Source organism: Petromyzon marinus, chromosome 55 (genome assembly GCF_048934315.1).
Source record: "Petromyzon marinus isolate PM22_M1 ecotype Great Lakes invasive population chromosome 55, UKy_Petmar_22M1.pri1.0, whole genome shotgun sequence".
Taxonomy (NCBI): domain Eukaryota; kingdom Metazoa; phylum Chordata; class Hyperoartia; order Petromyzontiformes; family Petromyzontidae; genus Petromyzon; species Petromyzon marinus.
This window is the reverse complement of record NC_133721.1, coordinates 12,395,721-12,412,880: the sequence shown is the minus strand read 5'-3', so window position 1 is coordinate 12,412,880 and position 17,160 is coordinate 12,395,721. Positions and strand designations below refer to the sequence as shown.

Below are 17,160 nucleotides of genomic sequence, written 5' to 3'. Positions count from 1 at the left end.
TCCTATAGTTATACCCTATACTGTGGAAAATGTAGAATAAACGCGTATGCCTCCTACTATTCGTGTCTCTGAAGTGGCTCACTACATATGTGTATGTTGAACTTCTTCTGCACCGTACGTAGCCAACCGTGTTGATCAGAGGTGCAACCTTTACGGTACACAAAACACTAAACTATCTTTTATTTGACCAGGTAAGGCCCCCTGAGCTATGCAGCTCTTTTTCAGAAGCGACCTGGCCAAAAATTATAGCCGTAGCCAAATACACGCGTGACGTTGATTCTACATGTCTGGGGGATCTGGAGGACCCGGAGAAAATCCACGTTACCACGGGGAAAGAGAGTGGCACGAAAACTCCGAATATACAGTAGACCAGGGACTGGCGGTCAGGGGAGGCAGTGGAGGCAGAGCCTCACCTGTCATACTCCAATGAAAATAGCTGTCCCCAAAAGTAAAAAAAGGAATAATCAAATTCAATAAATATGAAGATTTTTCCACTGATCTGTGTTACAAATGTCATTTCTGTACGATTCCAATTGCCAAATTTGCGGAGCTCCGATGCAAATACAGGAAGAGACGAGAGGTGAGGCAGCGACGAGCTCAGCCTCCCCTCTGATTGCGCAACCCCTCAGTAACTGGATGGAGCGCGGGCAATAAGCGCGTTCCTGTTACTATCTCAGTATGTCACCAATGTGATGTTTGTAGACCCCTTAATTTCATGTCCTCGCCTTCCATACTCCAGGTAATTCATTTCACGTATGTGTACAAATATATTTAGGCTCGCTGGTCTCGTCATGAAACTGCAATGAAAAAGCACCAGGGGAGGCAGCCATCACATCTGCCTCACTGAGGGGGACGAGTTTAAAACGCCCCCCTCAGTTAGGACACGCCCCCCTCAGTGAGGCCACGCCCCCCTCAGTGTGCAAATCTGCCTCCGACACGAGCCAGTGCCTCCCCAGCCATTGACCTCACCGCACGTCATTGCAGCAGACGTTAGGGTCGTGATCGAACCCATGACCTCCTCTATACCAGGCGAGGGAGAATAACATTTCGCCACCGTGGCGAGCCGGAACCATCCTCCCGTGGGCAACGGCTCGATGTCGCTGAGGTCCGCGTGCTGGCGTGTGTCCGTAGCACCGCAACGACAATCCCTCCCCGGTGGGTTTTGTGGCTCTGTCGAGACATTCTGAACACAAAGCGGAAGCGACTCACGACTGATGTTTAGGGCGCACCGTTAAGGGCCCTCCACCACCCGACGCAGCAGCCAGCGGAGCGTATTAAGGCGTCGTTCAACGAACTCGCCACAAGTTACCGTTCCAAGCTCCGTCGCCAGCTCGGTGGAAGGAACAATCCTTTACGACCGAATTCGACGGCGAGATATTTTTTGTTTGGAAACATTTCTTACGTGGGCCCCCCCCCTCCCCCCCCTCCCCCCCCCAAGCCAAAATAAAGAATGATGCTGTCAAAGTTTAACACGTGGTAGGCTATCGCGACCAATATCATCGATAATGGAGGGTTTTTTTTAGTTTGGGTTAGATCGCGTAAATATATAAATGTGTCGTTAAATCGGCCACCACCCGACACAACCAATTAGTGAGGTTTGCCACGTAAACAGAACGTGGCCAATTCGTTGCTAGTACAGCACACCGGTCTGTTGGAGAGCAAATCCACAGCATTTACAATCTGAGTACGACGTTTCGCCAGTAATTACAACTAGCTTCATCAGGCGGCAGTCAGATTTGTGGAGAGATCCCGAGACGGGTCGATGTGTAAATTACAATGGGTGTCCATTACCGGTTGGGTTCTTGATATGGTAATAAAAAAACACCCTGTACATGTCAAGCAAGCGGAGATTGTCGGAGCGGGTCAGAGCGCAATAGAAGCAAAGGAGCCGTGGGCAAACTTGGGAGTGGGAAGACAGGAAAAGTACACGCTGTTCAAATGCCACCTTTATATAACAAAAGGAAAAAAAACAATGCACTTGGAAATATGGAAGCTCGTAAAAATGTGTTTAAAAAAACAAATAAGACACAGGGGGTTAAATCCAGTAAGTTAAAACAAACAGATCAGCGGCTCTCCCCCGTGTCTTCTTCTGGTCGTAGTGCTTGCGTTGATTGCTCGGTGGAGCCCGAAGTGTCCCCCCCCCCCCACCATACCCCCTCCACCAATCGACGCCTCGCGGCTCCGTCGGTCGGGCCAATCGCACGCGGCTCAAAATCGGGTGCCTCCGGCTTTAAAGAGGTCTCTAGAGACGTCTAGAGACGTCCGCCGACGTTTCGCGCCAGGGAGCTTCACTCCAGGAACCCCGATTGAAGTTCCTGAGATGGGCTGCTCCCCGGCACGTGGAGGGATAGGGTGGAGGGGGGGGGGGAAACGTCGGACATCGCGCCGGGCACGGCAGATGCGTCGGAGAACCGTTGCAGCGCAAACTGCAAAAAAATAAAACCTACAATGGTGAGAGTTAAACGAAATATCAGTCTAGAGTTATGAACGTAATTCTCTGCAGTTTGGTTTTAAGGTAAATATTACTTTTATTTGAATTAAATGATGACCGACTACGTTAACGCCAGAACTAATTAGAGCAAGAATAACAACATCATCAAAATAAACTCGGTAAAAAAAAGAGTTACGTGTACATTTGATCTTTAGCAAAGTGGCCCAGCAGAATCCCTTGTCGGGGAAAGGACTTTCGTGCTGAACATGTTCACGTGAAAAACACGGACACGGTGCAGCTGAACGTCATCGAAAGATGACGACTCCGCCCCCCCCCTCCCCACCGACCACCATCTCATCAGCGTTCAAAACGACCCCTTTTTCTCTTCTTATTCCTCTTCGTCTTCATCTTCTTCGCCGCCGCGGGAAATTTGTACGCGCACAAAAAAAAGGCAATCGGACGCGATCGGAGTAACGTTCGAACTCGGGGGATGACGACAAAATAATAAATGGGGTCTGTTGAATGTTCGGGAAGCCGCGTCAACATGAACGCAGCAGTCTCGGACCGTACAGCGCACGCGGTAAGGTTAGCGTGGAAATTACTCGACGATTTTTTTTTTATATTGTGACTCGCAGCGAGCTGGGGGGGGGGGGGTGGTGGTGTGGGTGCTGGGCTGCCCCCCTCCCCACGTGACACGAAGTGGGGGGGGGGGGTGGTTAATTGCGGATGACGATCACCCAACACGGGAACCGATTGGCCACAGTGGGGAGCGTTCAATTCACTCCACGCGTCACGACGCCGTGGTCGGAAGCATTGTGACGTCACAGCGTTAGTGCCTTCGTTGGGTGCCGGCGGTTCCGTATCGCCATCCTCGTTAGAGCGTCCGTGTCGCTTAAGCACAAACAAAAATCGAGGACAAAAAAAATGCACTAAAGTTACACAATTCGGATTGGCCCGTTGTTTGCATCCCCTTATTGGACGTTACATCTCGGCGGACATTTCTTGTCGCCGACGAGTAGCGGTGACATTTTTGTACTTTAAATAAATTCCAGCAAGGAACGTGGCCCAAACACGCATGCTTTTGCCCATGCTTTGTTTAATTTCTGGCCATGCTTTATCCGAAAACATGCCGAGGGGCGCCAATGCTCCTCCGCTGTGTAGCCTGAAAAGACTGTCAGTGTGAGTGCTGTTAACGAGCACCTATGAAGAAGGCTGAAATGGCACACGAGGGGGTGTGTGGGTGGCCAGCACCACGCCCGGCCGCCTTCGTCTCCCTTAGTGACGATGTTTACACACCGCACCAGGTACGCATTTAAGGGCCCCAGGACCGGATCAAACAATCGTCACTGGTGTTGGTAGCCGCGAGCGAGAATCGAACCCGGGCCACCGGGTTCGTAACGCGGCGGCGCGCCAACCTGCTGCTACGCCACCGTGACGTAATTGTGGCATTGTGACGTCATCGTGTCAGTGGACCGGAGAGACGACGCTACGCCACTCCACACCCGCAGGACTTTCCACTCGTCCCGGCGTTGGCTGCGGTTGGCGCTGGGGTGTTCGTGGACGAGCCCCTGTCAGGATCCGCCGCCTGTGGGGAGGCCACGGGACTAGTGGACGGGGAGGGGGGGGGGGCAGGGTTTGCCGCGGATAACAAAATGAAGGTTTGCCAGTCAAGAGAGGCGGAATGTGTAGTTTGGTCGAGGAAGCAAGGCAGACTGACCACTTGTGTCTCTCCGGCGCTCATATTTGACCGCAGGACGAGTTCTGCTGCTGCTGTAGTGGATAACCAGAAGGCACTATACACGTTGGGAGGAGTTTTTGTTTTAGCACGGATGAGAAGTGTGGAAGGGCGCCGCACCCGCCACCCGCCGCGCTGCCTGTAGGCACATTTCATTTGGCTCCGACGTCCGACGTTCACGCTGCGACATCCTCGGCGAATCGCAGCGACCTCGCCCCCGGCGCTTCGATTCTGGCCCCGACTCCCGGTCACCCGACGACGCTCCCTAAATCCCGCGGAGCGAAGCGCCCGGAACGTCGGATGCCGAAGGACGACGACGGCGGACGAAGCCGCGGACACGGCGCTTGCCGCCGCCGCCGCCGCCGCCGCCGCCTGCGGGAGGCGCGACCGCCGAGAGCCTAACGCGAGCCGGCACCGGCCGAGGGCCGCGCCGACGGCGAAGAGACATCCCGCGGCTGCGGCCGCGCAGCAGCGAGGGCGCCGCGGGACTCGGGGGGGGGGGCTCCGTTCTGTTGCGGAGGTTTGTTGGTTCAAGCGCCCGGGGGGGGCCCCGTCCTGGTTGGTACCGCGACGCGGTGACGAACCGTGGATTCCGCACCCTCGCCCGTGTCACAGTAGAACGTTGAAGACCGCGTGACGTTGAAACCGAGGCGAGAGTTAAGCCGCGCGCTACGGGCGTCGCGGCCCAAGTGATCCCGTATTGCTCGCGAATGACTTTTATCGGAACAACGAACAGCAACGCCAATCCCCTCCTGACGAGACTAATGGACACTTTGTTCGTGTCACCTTGGGCCGCAATGGGAGCCAGCTAAAAAAACCAAAAGATACAACTACAGCTTGGCATTAATTCGAATGATTGAGTTGTGTGATGTAATTGGCAAGCATTCAAGTGTTGAATGTTTCCACCTTCCTCATAGCGATGGCTCACCATTACATGGTATGTAAAAAAGAAGTGCTTAGCTACGGCAGCAAACAGGAGAACCCGGAGGGGTAACCCATGCCGAACAGGGAGGGGGAGAGAGTATGAACTCTGCAAAGGGAAATGCGCCCGAGCCAGGAATCGAACCCAGGCATTGTTCTTGCTGCGAGGGGGCACGAGGGCTAACACTGCTGGGCGGCCAACGCTGCCACCCAAAGTGAATTGTGAATAACCGCCCCCCCCCCCCAGCGTGTCTCCAAGGGCACGCGAAAGAACAGCAGCAGCAGCAGCGTGACTCGCGATGACTCCAGAGAGCACGTGAGTGCGTGTGTCACAATGGGTAAACAGTCACGCGTCACAATGAGTAAATAGTTTTAACCCCCTCCCCGCTGTGCACGTGGAGGGGAAACAGCGATCGATTTTTTTCTCGTGGGGGCACTTTTTTTTTTAAACAAAGGACAACAAACAGCGGCCTCCCCCCTCCCCTCACACCGTGGCTTCAGGACTAGCTCAGATCAAGGTTTTGTTGACCGTCACCTCTGAACTGAGCACGAGGTGCAGGAGAGTTTATTACAACTCCTCCTCCTACGCGGGCAGAACTAGTTGGGGGGCAGGAAGGCCATATCTGCCACAAACCAGACGGTGCCCTTAGGATTAGGAATTATATCTTCACGCCAAATTTTGTTTCGTTGAACCGAGGAAAGCCTCGCAGAGCCTCAAGGGTCCTGACCAAGTTTTCCGCAGCAGGTGGGCGGGAGGGCGGAGTGGGGGGCTGAGGGGGGGGTGTTGCCGCTGTGTGCGATTCCCCCAATAGTCATTTTGCACGAAATTATTTCCGCACTGAGATGCTGCTTTGGCCAATGCCGGTTTTCTTTAGCTGTGGGAGAAAAACGGAGAACCCGGAGGGAAACCCATGCAGAACAGGGGTGGGGTGGGGGGGGGAAGAGAACATATGTCTGCACACGAAGGTGCCGGAGTCGGGAATCGAACGCAGGGGCTCTTCTTGCGAGCGTTACCCACTGCGCAAAGCCTGCCGCCCAAAACTAGAGCTACGGCAAATCACTCCTACCTCTGTTCCTTAAGATACCGGAGACCAAGCTGTGAGGAGCCATCCTCTCCTGGTTGCCGATGTCATCAACTAACCTCAATAGCTTTGAAAGCAGGCATGGCCACCACTCGTCTCGCGATCGATTTGCTCTCATGGCGGCTCCAAATCAGGTGCTTGAGTGCACAAAAAGAATGCTGTTTGAGATCTCTCGCAAAGTCTGGCAGGCCATGATTGTGGTAATGATTACAAATGTCGTATGAAAAGACCGATCGCAAGTTTAAGTAAACACGGGAGTCGTAGTGAGATTGTAACTCTCGTAAGAGTTGTTGCTAGGAATTACAGCATCGCTACCACTACATCAGCCAATCACCTGCCAGGACGACAACCCCCATGCAACATGGCCCCCATGGAGACCCCCATGCAACATGGCCGCCATGACGTCATCGTTTAGGCCAGTCTGTGGCTGAGGTAAGCATGTTGACGTTCTTAACGATGATGTTAGTGTTGTGATCGACTGCTATAATTACATGTCATTAGCTGCGCTCAGTTACTGTCGGTTACGTTCAACATGCGAGTTGTCTTGACGATGACGACCCAGACGATTTATCGTAACTTTAGAACTACACCCAGGTATCGTAACTCTTATTTCGCTCATCGTGGTGGCTACGGAGTCACAAACACTCTTACGGTGCTCTGGGCCCCCCAGTTTTCATACATTCTAGAGAGCGTACAAAGCGGAATGCACGGAAAGCATTTGTACGCATTGCGAGTGTACGTACACCACCGTGCTGCTAAAATGAAACATTGCTCGCGGTACATCAAATAGGCAAGTGCGGATCAATGCATCCGACGTGTATAGGTCAATCTTTGAACCCATGCTGTCTTAGTCAAGTGAGAATACACAAATGTGTAACTAATTGATCTAGGGCAGTGGTTCAGTATCCCCACCCTAGGACATTGCCATGTGGTACCCCCCACTCACCCCCGGTTGAGAAGCACTACTCTAGATAACTCAAGTCGGGGAGGGAGGTGGTGACAAGGGCAGAACTTGGTAAAAGTGGCTGGCGGCGGTGGTGGTGGTTCGGATCCAACAGGATCCAACAGGATCCAGCAGGAACCAACAGGATCCAACAGGAACCAACAGGAACCAACAGGATCCAACAGGATCCAACAGGATCCAACAGGAACAAACAGGATCCAACAGGATCCAACAGGAACCAACAGGAACCAACAGGATCCAACAGGAACCAACAGGAACCAACAGGATCCAACAGGACCCAACAGGATCCAACCGGAACCAACAGGATCCAACAGGAACCAACAGGAACCAACAGAATCCAACAGGAACCAACAGCATCCAACAGGAACCAACAGGATCCAACAGGAACCAACAGGAACCAACAGGATCCAACAGGCCCATCCCGGTTCACTGCTGCGGGCTAAAGAAACCGCGACGGTCCAAACTTTTTTTTGCCCAAATTTGGAAAAATGCCACCAGTCCAATAACTCAACGGAGTGGCGGGTGAGAAAGAGGGGGGGGTGGGGGGGGGCCCTTGCCTTGCACGTTTTGACCATCGCCGATAAACCCACCGACTAAATCGTTGTAACAAAAAACATATGAACGGTTATTAAACGTGGGCTCGGTGTGCGAGCTCAGACGAGCCCTTCAATCGGCGGCACGAGCGCCGCGGTTCAACCCCGGGACGCGCGGCGTTTTTGCGTTTTTCGTTTTCGCGAGAGGCCAGCCGCCCTTCCCGTCGCGCGCAGGTGACGGGAGAGGGGGAGGGGTCTGTTCCCCAGAGGCACTTTCCTAGTATTGCATCCTACGGCGGCGCGCTTGCGGCGAACAACGATAAGGTGCACGTTACGGTTGCATGTCAGCACGTGTTACGGAACGTAAAGGAAAACGGATAAAAAAATTAAAAGGAGCGACAGGCGCATCCCCAGTTCGTCACTGCGGGCGAAATGAACCACGACGGTCCCAACTTTTTTTCGTCTCCCAAATTTGGAAAAATGCCACCGGTAAAATCCACGGTCGCCCGTCGCGCGGTTTGGAGGAACGCGCGCGGTCGGACTCGGTGCTCCCGGACTCGGCGCGATAGGGCTCGGCACGCGGTCAAACTCGGCACACGAGCGACATCGTGCGGGGCTCATCGTGACCGCCGCCGGGCAGGCGCAGTCGTACGCTAAAGCCGCCCGCGGACGTTTCGGCGGGAGGCGCGAGTTGACCGGTGACGTTGGGCGCCCTTCATGGTGGGTGGAGAGGGGAGCATGGTGAGCGTGCCCGTGCGCGGTTGCTGGAGTCTCGGGTGTCCGAGCCTCGAGCGATGCCGAGAGACGGGCCCCAGCCACCAAGGCTGCACCGCTACGGTCGTTGGCTCACATCGTTGCCCGTTATTATTTTCTCGCGGTTCTCTTTCATCATCCGTTCCCTACCCATTTCTTATTTTTCTTCAAAGAAGAAACTCACCCCTCCCCCCCACCACCCTGCAGGACAGCATGAGTACAGTACAGCGGCACGGACGAGTCCTGGAGGTGGAGAGAGACAGATGGCGGTGACTTCCAACGGCCTCCGAAATGAGTTGGCGGTGGCGGCGACCAAACTTCTCCGGAGAGCCTCGCCAAACTGTGGGGGACCACCAACTGCGCGTAGACCTCGCCACCGACAGCCCTGGAAGATTTTCTGTTGGTTCTCCGGACGCGTCCGTTTACAGTTAGAAGCTTATAAAAAGGCAAGGACGCCGCTCGCCTATCGGCCGCGTCGCTCCCGATGGAACGTCCGGAGCGCCGACTGGCGTGTGGGCGGTCGCCGCCGCCGCCGCCGCCGCCGCCGCACGCCCGCGTGGAAGACGGTGGTAGCAGCCGAGACGCTGGAAGCGTTGGGAAACGGAAGGAATAAAAATGTAAAAGTCTCAGAATTTCTGCCCTCGTTTTTTTTGTCTGTTGATAGGAGGGAGGGAAAACGTCCCGCTCATGTCCAGAGGTCAGTGGGCATCATTCCCTCCTTCGTGTTGAAGGCCGGGAGAAGGTTCTCCTCCTGTAGGAAGCCGAGCGGCATGGTGACGAGGAAGCCCTGCACCTTCTGCAGCTCCTCCTTTGCCTGCGCCGGGTTGGTCTGCATGAGCGGGTTCTCACCCCAGTTCTCCAGGTCCTTCAGGCTCAGCACGAAGTCCGACGGCAGGCACATGAACACCTTGCACGGGGGAAGACGGTGCGGGTGGCGGCGGGGGGGAGGGGAGGGTTGAGAGAGAGGGGGGGGGGGTCGATGGCGTTACAGCGTTTACGTGGATCCATCTCATCATCTCCCACTCCGGGACGTCTGCAAGTTGCAGGGTCCCGTTCACCGCCGGAATCTCGGAACGTGCGAAGCGGCTCAGCGTTGATGTTACTTAGCGAGGCGTAGTAGCGTCGCTGGTTTTGAAAGACATCACACTCGTTTTGAAAAGGGAAATTACTGCTTTTCGTGCCGATATAAATGATGTATTGAAATAAATGCTTAAAACTGTGAGTTTAAAGCGAGTGTGTGGGTGAGTGTGTTGTTGTGACCTGCAGTGTGGTGAGTGAGTAGGTGGGTGAGTTAGTAGGTGAATGAGTAGGTGAGTGAGTGTGTTGGTGTTGTGACCCACAGTGTGGTGAGTGAGTAGGTGAGTGAGTAGGTGTGTGGGTGAGTGTGTGTTGTTGTGACCTGCAGAGTGGTGAGTGAGTAGGTGGGTCAGTAGGTGAGTGTGTTGGTGTTGTGACCCGTAGTGTAGCGAGTGAGTAGGTGGGTGAGTTAGTAGGTGAATGAGTAGGTGAGTGAGTGTGTTGGTGTTGTGACCCACAGTGTGGTGAGTGAGTGTGTGAGTGAGTAGGAGCGGTAGTGTAGCGGTTAGCGCGCTGCGCTATGAACCTGGCGACCCGGGTTTGATTCCCGCTCACGGCCAACACCAGTGACGATTATCTGAACCGGTCCCGGGCCTCCCCTAGGTCGACTCAGCCTTAAATGAGTACCTGGTGCGGTGTGTAAATATCGCCACTAGGGAGACAAAGGCGGTCGGGCGTGGTGCTGGCCACCCACCCCCTCGTGTACCGTCCCGGCCTTCATAGGTGCTCGCTAACAGCACTTGCCCCTACAGTCTGTTAAGGCTATACGGGGGATCTTTATCTTTGTGTGTTGTGACCCGCAGTGTGGTGAGAGAGTAGTTGAGTGAGTAGGTGAGTGTGTGGTTGAGTGTGTTGTTGTGACCCACAGTGTGCTGAGTGAGTGTGTGAGTGTGTAGGTGAGTGTGTTGTTGTGACCCACAGCGTGGTTTAAGAACACGGAGAGACTTGAGACTAAACGTTCGGTCTAATCACCCCGCTATGGCCTCACAATGGGGCTGCTGGAGTGGGCACGCAAACGCGAATTGTCATTCCTGGTCGAGGTTATCGCACACGCGGCTCGATCGTCACGTGCTGCAACCGCACGGGGTGGGGCACACACCAGGGGGCTCCACACACCACGGTTACCCTCACTAGGGGGCTCCACACACCACGGTTACCTCACACCAGGGGGCTTCACACACCACGGTTACCCACACCAGGGGGCTCCACACACCACGGTTGCCCTCACTAGGGGGCTCCACACACCACGGTTACCCTCACTAGGGGGCTCCACACACCACGGTTACCCTCACTAGGGGGCTCTACACACCACGGTTACCCACACCAGGGGGCTCCACACACCACGGTTTACCAGCGGCAACGACTCCGATCTCACCCCAACCGCCCCCTCCCCGTGGGGTATCAATCCGTAAGAGTCATTTGCAGTGTACAAATATTTAACAGGTCCCTGCAGGGTGGGCTGGTAGGAACATTGGAATTTTTCAAGTCTCTGCGCTGTCTATTGCTGATTTTACACCCACGAGATTTCACTTCGTTAAAGTATTGAAAGGGGACGGACGGACACATTAATCTATTGCAGGCTGGTACACTCAGTTTACAACTTCGTTCCTACCAGTATTACTAAAATTGTATTACTTGGCAAATCCGGAAGCGTGTTGGCGTGCGTGTTGGCGTGCGTGTTGGCGTGTTGGCGTGTGTGTTGGCATGTGTGTTGGCGTGCGTGTTGGCGTGTTGGCGTGTGTGTTAGCGTGTGTACTGGCGTGTGTGTTGGCCGGCGTGTGTGTTAGCGTGTGTTGGCCGACGTGTGTTAGCGTGTGTTGGCGTGTGTGTTGGCCGGCGTGTGTGTTGCCGTGTGTTAGCGTGTGCTGGCGTGCGTGTTGGCGTGTGTACTGGCGTGTGTTAGCGTGTGTTGGCGTGTGCTGGCGTGCGTGCCGGCGTGTGTGTTGGCGTGTGTGTTGGCGTGCGTGTGCAAGCGATGGGCCCTGCATGTTCCAGACGACGGCCAAGGGACCCCTCAATGCAGGGCCTCCCCCACACTCCGGTCCACGCGACGCCCCACCGCCACTCTCCGTCTTTCCCCGTTTGCCGATTTACTCCTCTCCATTGGAGTACAAAACAATCCCCTTCCACGCAGCGACGCGCCGTGCCCACTTACTGTTGAACGCGTCCCACTTCACACACGCAGAACACGGAAAATTCACGCACGCAATACGTGTACACGCACACACGCGTACAGGCGTACACGCGCGCACGGAACAGGCGTGCGCGCACACGTACACTGGAATTGGCTGCGTTAACGCAGACTGCACGTGGGACGCATTTAACGGTCACTGGGCGCGAGTGGCGTCGAACCAGTCAATTTGTACGTGGGAGGGGTACAACATCCGTGGGTCCTACTCCGCAGGCCCTCCACTCACCTTCTCGTAGACGGTGGCGTTGATGGCGGCGGTGCTCATCCAAACCTCCTTGTAGAAGTGGTCGGTGATGGGGTCCGAGATGTCCACGTGGGGACTGTCCAAGAGGCCCAGCACCAACCTGCGGAGAGGGTCGCACGATTACAGAATAAGAATCTTTATTTATCACGGAGAAATCCTATGTGCCATGAAGCTCTTTTGCAAAATAATGGCGTGACGCGGACGGTATCAACGATAGATCGCGCGAAGTGAAACAAGTGTGTCGTGCACCCTCCTCCACCCGACGTGGCTGATCACTAGAGTTGTCACGTGACAAACAGACGCGACCACTTTGTTCCTGCTTTGGCGGCGGTAGCGGCAGCAGCAGCGGCATCGGCGCAATGATCGAGAGGAGCGCTCCGCACACCGTTAGCGATTGGAGCGCGGGCGTTTCGCTGGCAGTTACGACCGACAGCATCAGGCAGTTGTCAGAATTGTGAAAATGTCCTCCACACTTGAGCTTTAAATAGGTGGCGTGATGCCATCATTGTGCACCTAGAGTTGAATATATTTACATAAATTATGTTAGTTTCTCATTCATTATTTTAGATATGTCAAAAGAAAAGGTATTAAAAATATTACATACCAGAGACGTGCTCCCAATCAAGATAAAAAACGTGACAGATATTACATTTCGGACGATTCAGAATTCTTCTCTAACGTGACCCCTGCAGCCCCTAGTGGCCGCTACACGAACCAAAAAATAAATAAATAAATAACAATAGTTCCTGCGCACCACGACAACTCATCGAATCGCCGGGGAAGATGAATTGTTGCCAATCACTACCCCACCCTCCCTCCCCCCCCCTCTAAGGAGACAAGGAGCCGACTCGGTCACAGTGGCCGTTCGTTCGTAACACCGCACCGGCGCAATGCGCGCGCTCGCGATCGTCATCGCCGTTCGTCTTTAATATTCAATGGGCCCCCGCCACCACCACCGCCATCACCGCCATCACCGCCATCACCGCCACCACCGCCACCTGGGAGGCGCCACCGCGTGCCGCGCTGCGGCACCAACGCGGCCGTCTCTCTCCCACGTCTCCGCCACTGGGGAGTGAACGGAGGGACGGCCGCGATGCCAACATGAGAGACGCGTGGTGACGCCGGCGTCGTTTTGTCAATGGCCTCTGCGGGGACAGCTCGCCGTGAGCGGCGTCGCCCCTTACCGGAAGCAGCAGTTGCGCAGGTTGTAGGCGAAGCGGCCGGCTTGGTAGGGCTGCCCGTCCATGACCGACTCCTGGAATTCCGTGTCCTCCACCATCACCGCCATCTCGCTGTCGCGCTTGCCCAGCATGCTGCGATCGTTGATGTTTGCCGACCCTTCAGGAGAGAGCTTTTTAACACGTGTGTGCACACGAGCGCACACGGGTACATGCGTACGCACGCGCGAAACACGTGCACGCGCATAACACGTGCACGCGCATAACACGTGCACGGGCATAACACACATGGAACACGTGCACACGCGTAAACACGCACGCACGGAACACGTGTACATGCGTACACACATACAGACTAGGTGCACGCACCCACATATCTACACCGAGATCTCAATCTTAATTGGAATCGGCTGCATTAACGCAGACAGCACGTGGGACGCGTTTAACAGTGATCGGTCGAAGGAGGCAATTCCTATTTGAATGGAAGGGCGGGGGGGGGGGGGGTGGAGGTTTTGGGTCATCAAAGCAAGGACCACCCCCCCCCCACCGCAGATCTTTTAACAACAGACTGTTGGGGCAAGTGTTGTTAGTGAGTACTACCTGTGACCTAGTGAATGCATGGATAGGCAGATGAATGGTTGAACGACGGATGGATTTATGAATTGATAAATCGATTAATTCAATAAGCAATGATTTAATTAAGTGATGGGTGGATTAAAGAGTAAATTAATTAAACGATGACTGGATGAATTAACTAAATGTTGAATAGATGGATGGGTGTAATGATTGGAATAAAAGAGAGTGGATGAATTTACGAAGAGGCTAATTAATTTTTTTTATGAACTGATTGATGAATTTATGGATTGATACATAAATGGACAGATAGATTTTATGAATGAAAAAAGTATATAGATGAATAACTTAATGCATCAATAGGTGGAGGAGTTTCTGAATGAATGGATAGATAGATGATGATTAGATGTATTATTTTATTAATGTAAAAAAGTAGGGCTAGATGAAAAACTTTATTTATGGTTGGAGGAATTTATTAATGGATAGTTGGATAAACGGATGTTATAAATGGGAAAAAGTATGGAGAGATGAATGACTTCGTTTATGAATGGATGGAGGAATTCATTAATGGATTGATACGTAGACGGATTACTTCATTAACAGGGGAGAAGTAGGGAAAAACGAATAATTAAATTTATGAATGGACAGCTGATTGTCTGTTATCTGGACGAAGGGGTGCAGCATTTACTCTCGGACAGACAGCTGAACGGAAAAACGGACGGACAGACGGAAAGAGAGCTACGCACCGTACATAGCCAACCGTGCTAACCGTGTGTGTCGAACTTCTCTTGCGCCCTACGTAGTCAACCGCGCTCACCGATGATGACGGTGCGGTCGTCGACGATCATGAGCTTGCTGTGCACGTAGATGAGCTCCGTGACGAGCGTCCCGGCCAGCTCGGCGTGCGTGCGCAGGCCGCACACCGAGATGTAGTTCATCCACGAGTTGCCCACTGCGCGTAGCCGCCACATACACGCACACACGCACACACGCAGAGACGAAGCTTCTCCCACTGCACCCGTGGCGTAGGAACGACATTGACAACTCAGGGTGGGGGGCGATCGGTCTTGTGGGGCCCCCTCTCCACCCCAACGTTTGATTAGTCCCTTCGCACGGTCGCACCCTAGGGGCGATTATCCATCGCGGCTCCTTCTCTTGCCAGATCGCATCGTCGTCACGCTCACCGTCTCGATTGTTTTGACGCCGTATGGGGGGGGGGGGGGGCGCAAAATGCAGCCACTGCAGCGCCGTATTAGCAGTGGTAGTTACCCTCTTTGCAATATAAAGTTACCGCTCTCTAATTACACTAAAATGAAACGTGGGAACGTAAATGAAAACGTTATCAGAAAAATAAATGTAAAACCGCGTTTTAAATAACATTTTGTTCTTTGACACCGTCCGTTGAAAACAAATCTCCCAGTGATTACCCCACAACTGGTAGCTTTGGCCATAGAGGGGGGGGGAGGGGGTCGGTCAATGCACCCCCTGTGGCCACGCTCGTTACGCTCACGGCTCACGGCTCTTCCCCCCTACCGCCCTCCCCTTCCCGTGCCGCCCACGGGGGGGACCCGTGCCGTCCCGTCACGCTGCCCGTGCCGGGAAGGCGCGTGGGGTCAGGGTTGGGTTTACCCCGCCCCCGCCCAAACCGTGCTGCTCGGGGCCAAGCAGGGCCCGGGAGGGGGGAGGGGGGGCGTGGGTGCCCGGTACGCCCGTGGGGGCGCGCAGCCACGCGGCGGCGTTGCCGGGTTGAGGTTTGGAAAGGTCGCACACATCGCCCAAAGAGCTGCGAGTGGTTAATGACCGGATGACGCCAACTCTTAGAGCCTTTGTGCTCTAAGAGTTGGCGTGAATACCAAAGCAGCTCTCTTTAGTCCATTATGCATTCACAAAAGGCAGTTAAACGGTTCAATGAGCTGAGTGGGCCTTGGGCAGCACACATTGCAGGATCGTGAGAGAGGTGGCGGTGGTGGTGGTGGCGGCGGTTTGGTGACGCCTTCATCCAACAGTGGATTCACCATGGCCGACGATGGTGAGCGAGCGAGTGAGCAGTGGGTGCCACTTACTGTCCACCTTCAGCCGCTCGATGATGGAGTACTTTCCTCTGCACAGCGTCCTGAGAAGCAAGAAAATGCAGGAGGGCCCTGGTCAGCACCCTCTCTTCAGTCGCCAAATCAACGGGTTAGAGGCGCAGCCCCGCAATTCCCCGCTTCTACCGCTGCTTCCTCTCTCTAGCTCCCTCCGCCAGAGGGAGCTAGAGAGAGGAAGACCACCTTGGGAGGGTGTTTTTGGCCTACTTCTCCACGCTGGTCGCAAGTCACGGAAGAGGGGGAAGCGCCGACGCGCTCAGCGAGCAGATCGCCGTTTCACATTCGTACGCCGTTGCACGTCAAAAGAGGTTTCCCCACGTGACCCCGCAGCCGCTAGTGGCTGCTACGCTCACCAGGGGGAACTAGCCAAGCACTGTTCGGGTCTGGCTCTGCGACAGTCGTGAAAATGCCCGCCGACCAATCACGATACAAATGACAACACTTGAATTTTATATAGCGGCGTGATTCATGCCAACAGCATCCCAAGAGCGGTGTAAATTGCTTATACGGGACTCCTCTACTTACGAACATTTCGACTTTCAGAGACGTGAACAAACCTGTCCGTAAGTTCAACTGCAGCGGTGATGACATCTACAGAACGTGAAGAACCAGTGGAATCTACATCTACAGGAGATTATATAACTTTTAAAGCCATTCCCCGTGTTTAGTGTACACGCCGTACAACATGTTTGGAATCGATTTACGAACAGACCTCTGGAACCTAACTCGTTCGTAAGTAGAGGAGTCCCCATACACAAGGACCAAACCAATACACACGGTTGGCTTTGTACGGTGTGAAACAAGCCCCCCACACACACACGCGCGCACACACATACACACCAAGCAAATGAAAACCCCTACTGCTACTACTACCGCTTCTACCGAGCAAATTCAAAAGCACCGAATAAACCAATCAAGATAGGGCACCGAATCAAGGAGCGCAAACAACGCCTGAAAAGTGATCGCAGCGAAGGGACGAGCCCCATCGCTCCGTCAGGTGGCGCTCGTGCCCTGCTTGGGAGCCAAGAGGCAAGCCACCAAAGCACATTTATACTGGCGGAGGAATCCGACGATCCGCGTAGCTCTTTGTCACCGATGTCCAGCAGGGGCCACGGGGGCTTCAGACCGTTACAGGAACGGCGCGGCACGGTTTCGGCTCCGGTCTTTATCGACGGTCGCCCGTACTCCCCGCCCCCCCGCCCCGCCCCGCCCCCCCACCCCACCTGACCTGTAGTTGAAGTGCAGCACGGCCTGGATGGCGCTGCCCCCGCCCGTCGAGATGTCGCCCTCGAACCCGGGCAGCAGCGGCACCACCACGTAGACGCGGAAGCGCCGGCCATCCCTGCGCACGCACGCACGGAGAGTCGGCTTGAGCGAGGAGGACGCCAGCG

General features: G+C 54.5%; 1 protein-coding gene across 4 annotated transcripts in view; it reads right to left on the bottom strand.

Moving 5' to 3' along the window:
- Nucleotides 1-1,928: 1,928 nt before the first annotated feature.
- LOC116954540 (phospholipase D1-like) overlaps nt 1,929-17,160 on the bottom strand; it is a 102,912-nt gene continuing 87,680 nt past the window's right edge. For all 4 annotated transcript variants that reach the window (XM_032975122.2, XM_032975123.2, XM_032975124.2 and 1 more), the window contains 6 exons: nt 16,998-17,111; nt 15,746-15,795; nt 14,500-14,634; nt 13,116-13,269; nt 11,914-12,031; nt 1,929-9,326 (listed from right to left, as the gene is read on the bottom strand). In XM_032975122.2, coding sequence (XP_032831013.2) covers nt 9,105-9,326; nt 11,914-12,031; nt 13,116-13,269; nt 14,500-14,634; nt 15,746-15,795; nt 16,998-17,111 — 793 coding nt within the window. In that variant the 3' untranslated portion in view covers nt 1,929-9,104. The remainder of the gene's footprint in view (nt 9,327-11,913; nt 12,032-13,115; nt 13,270-14,499; nt 14,635-15,745; nt 15,796-16,997; nt 17,112-17,160) is intronic.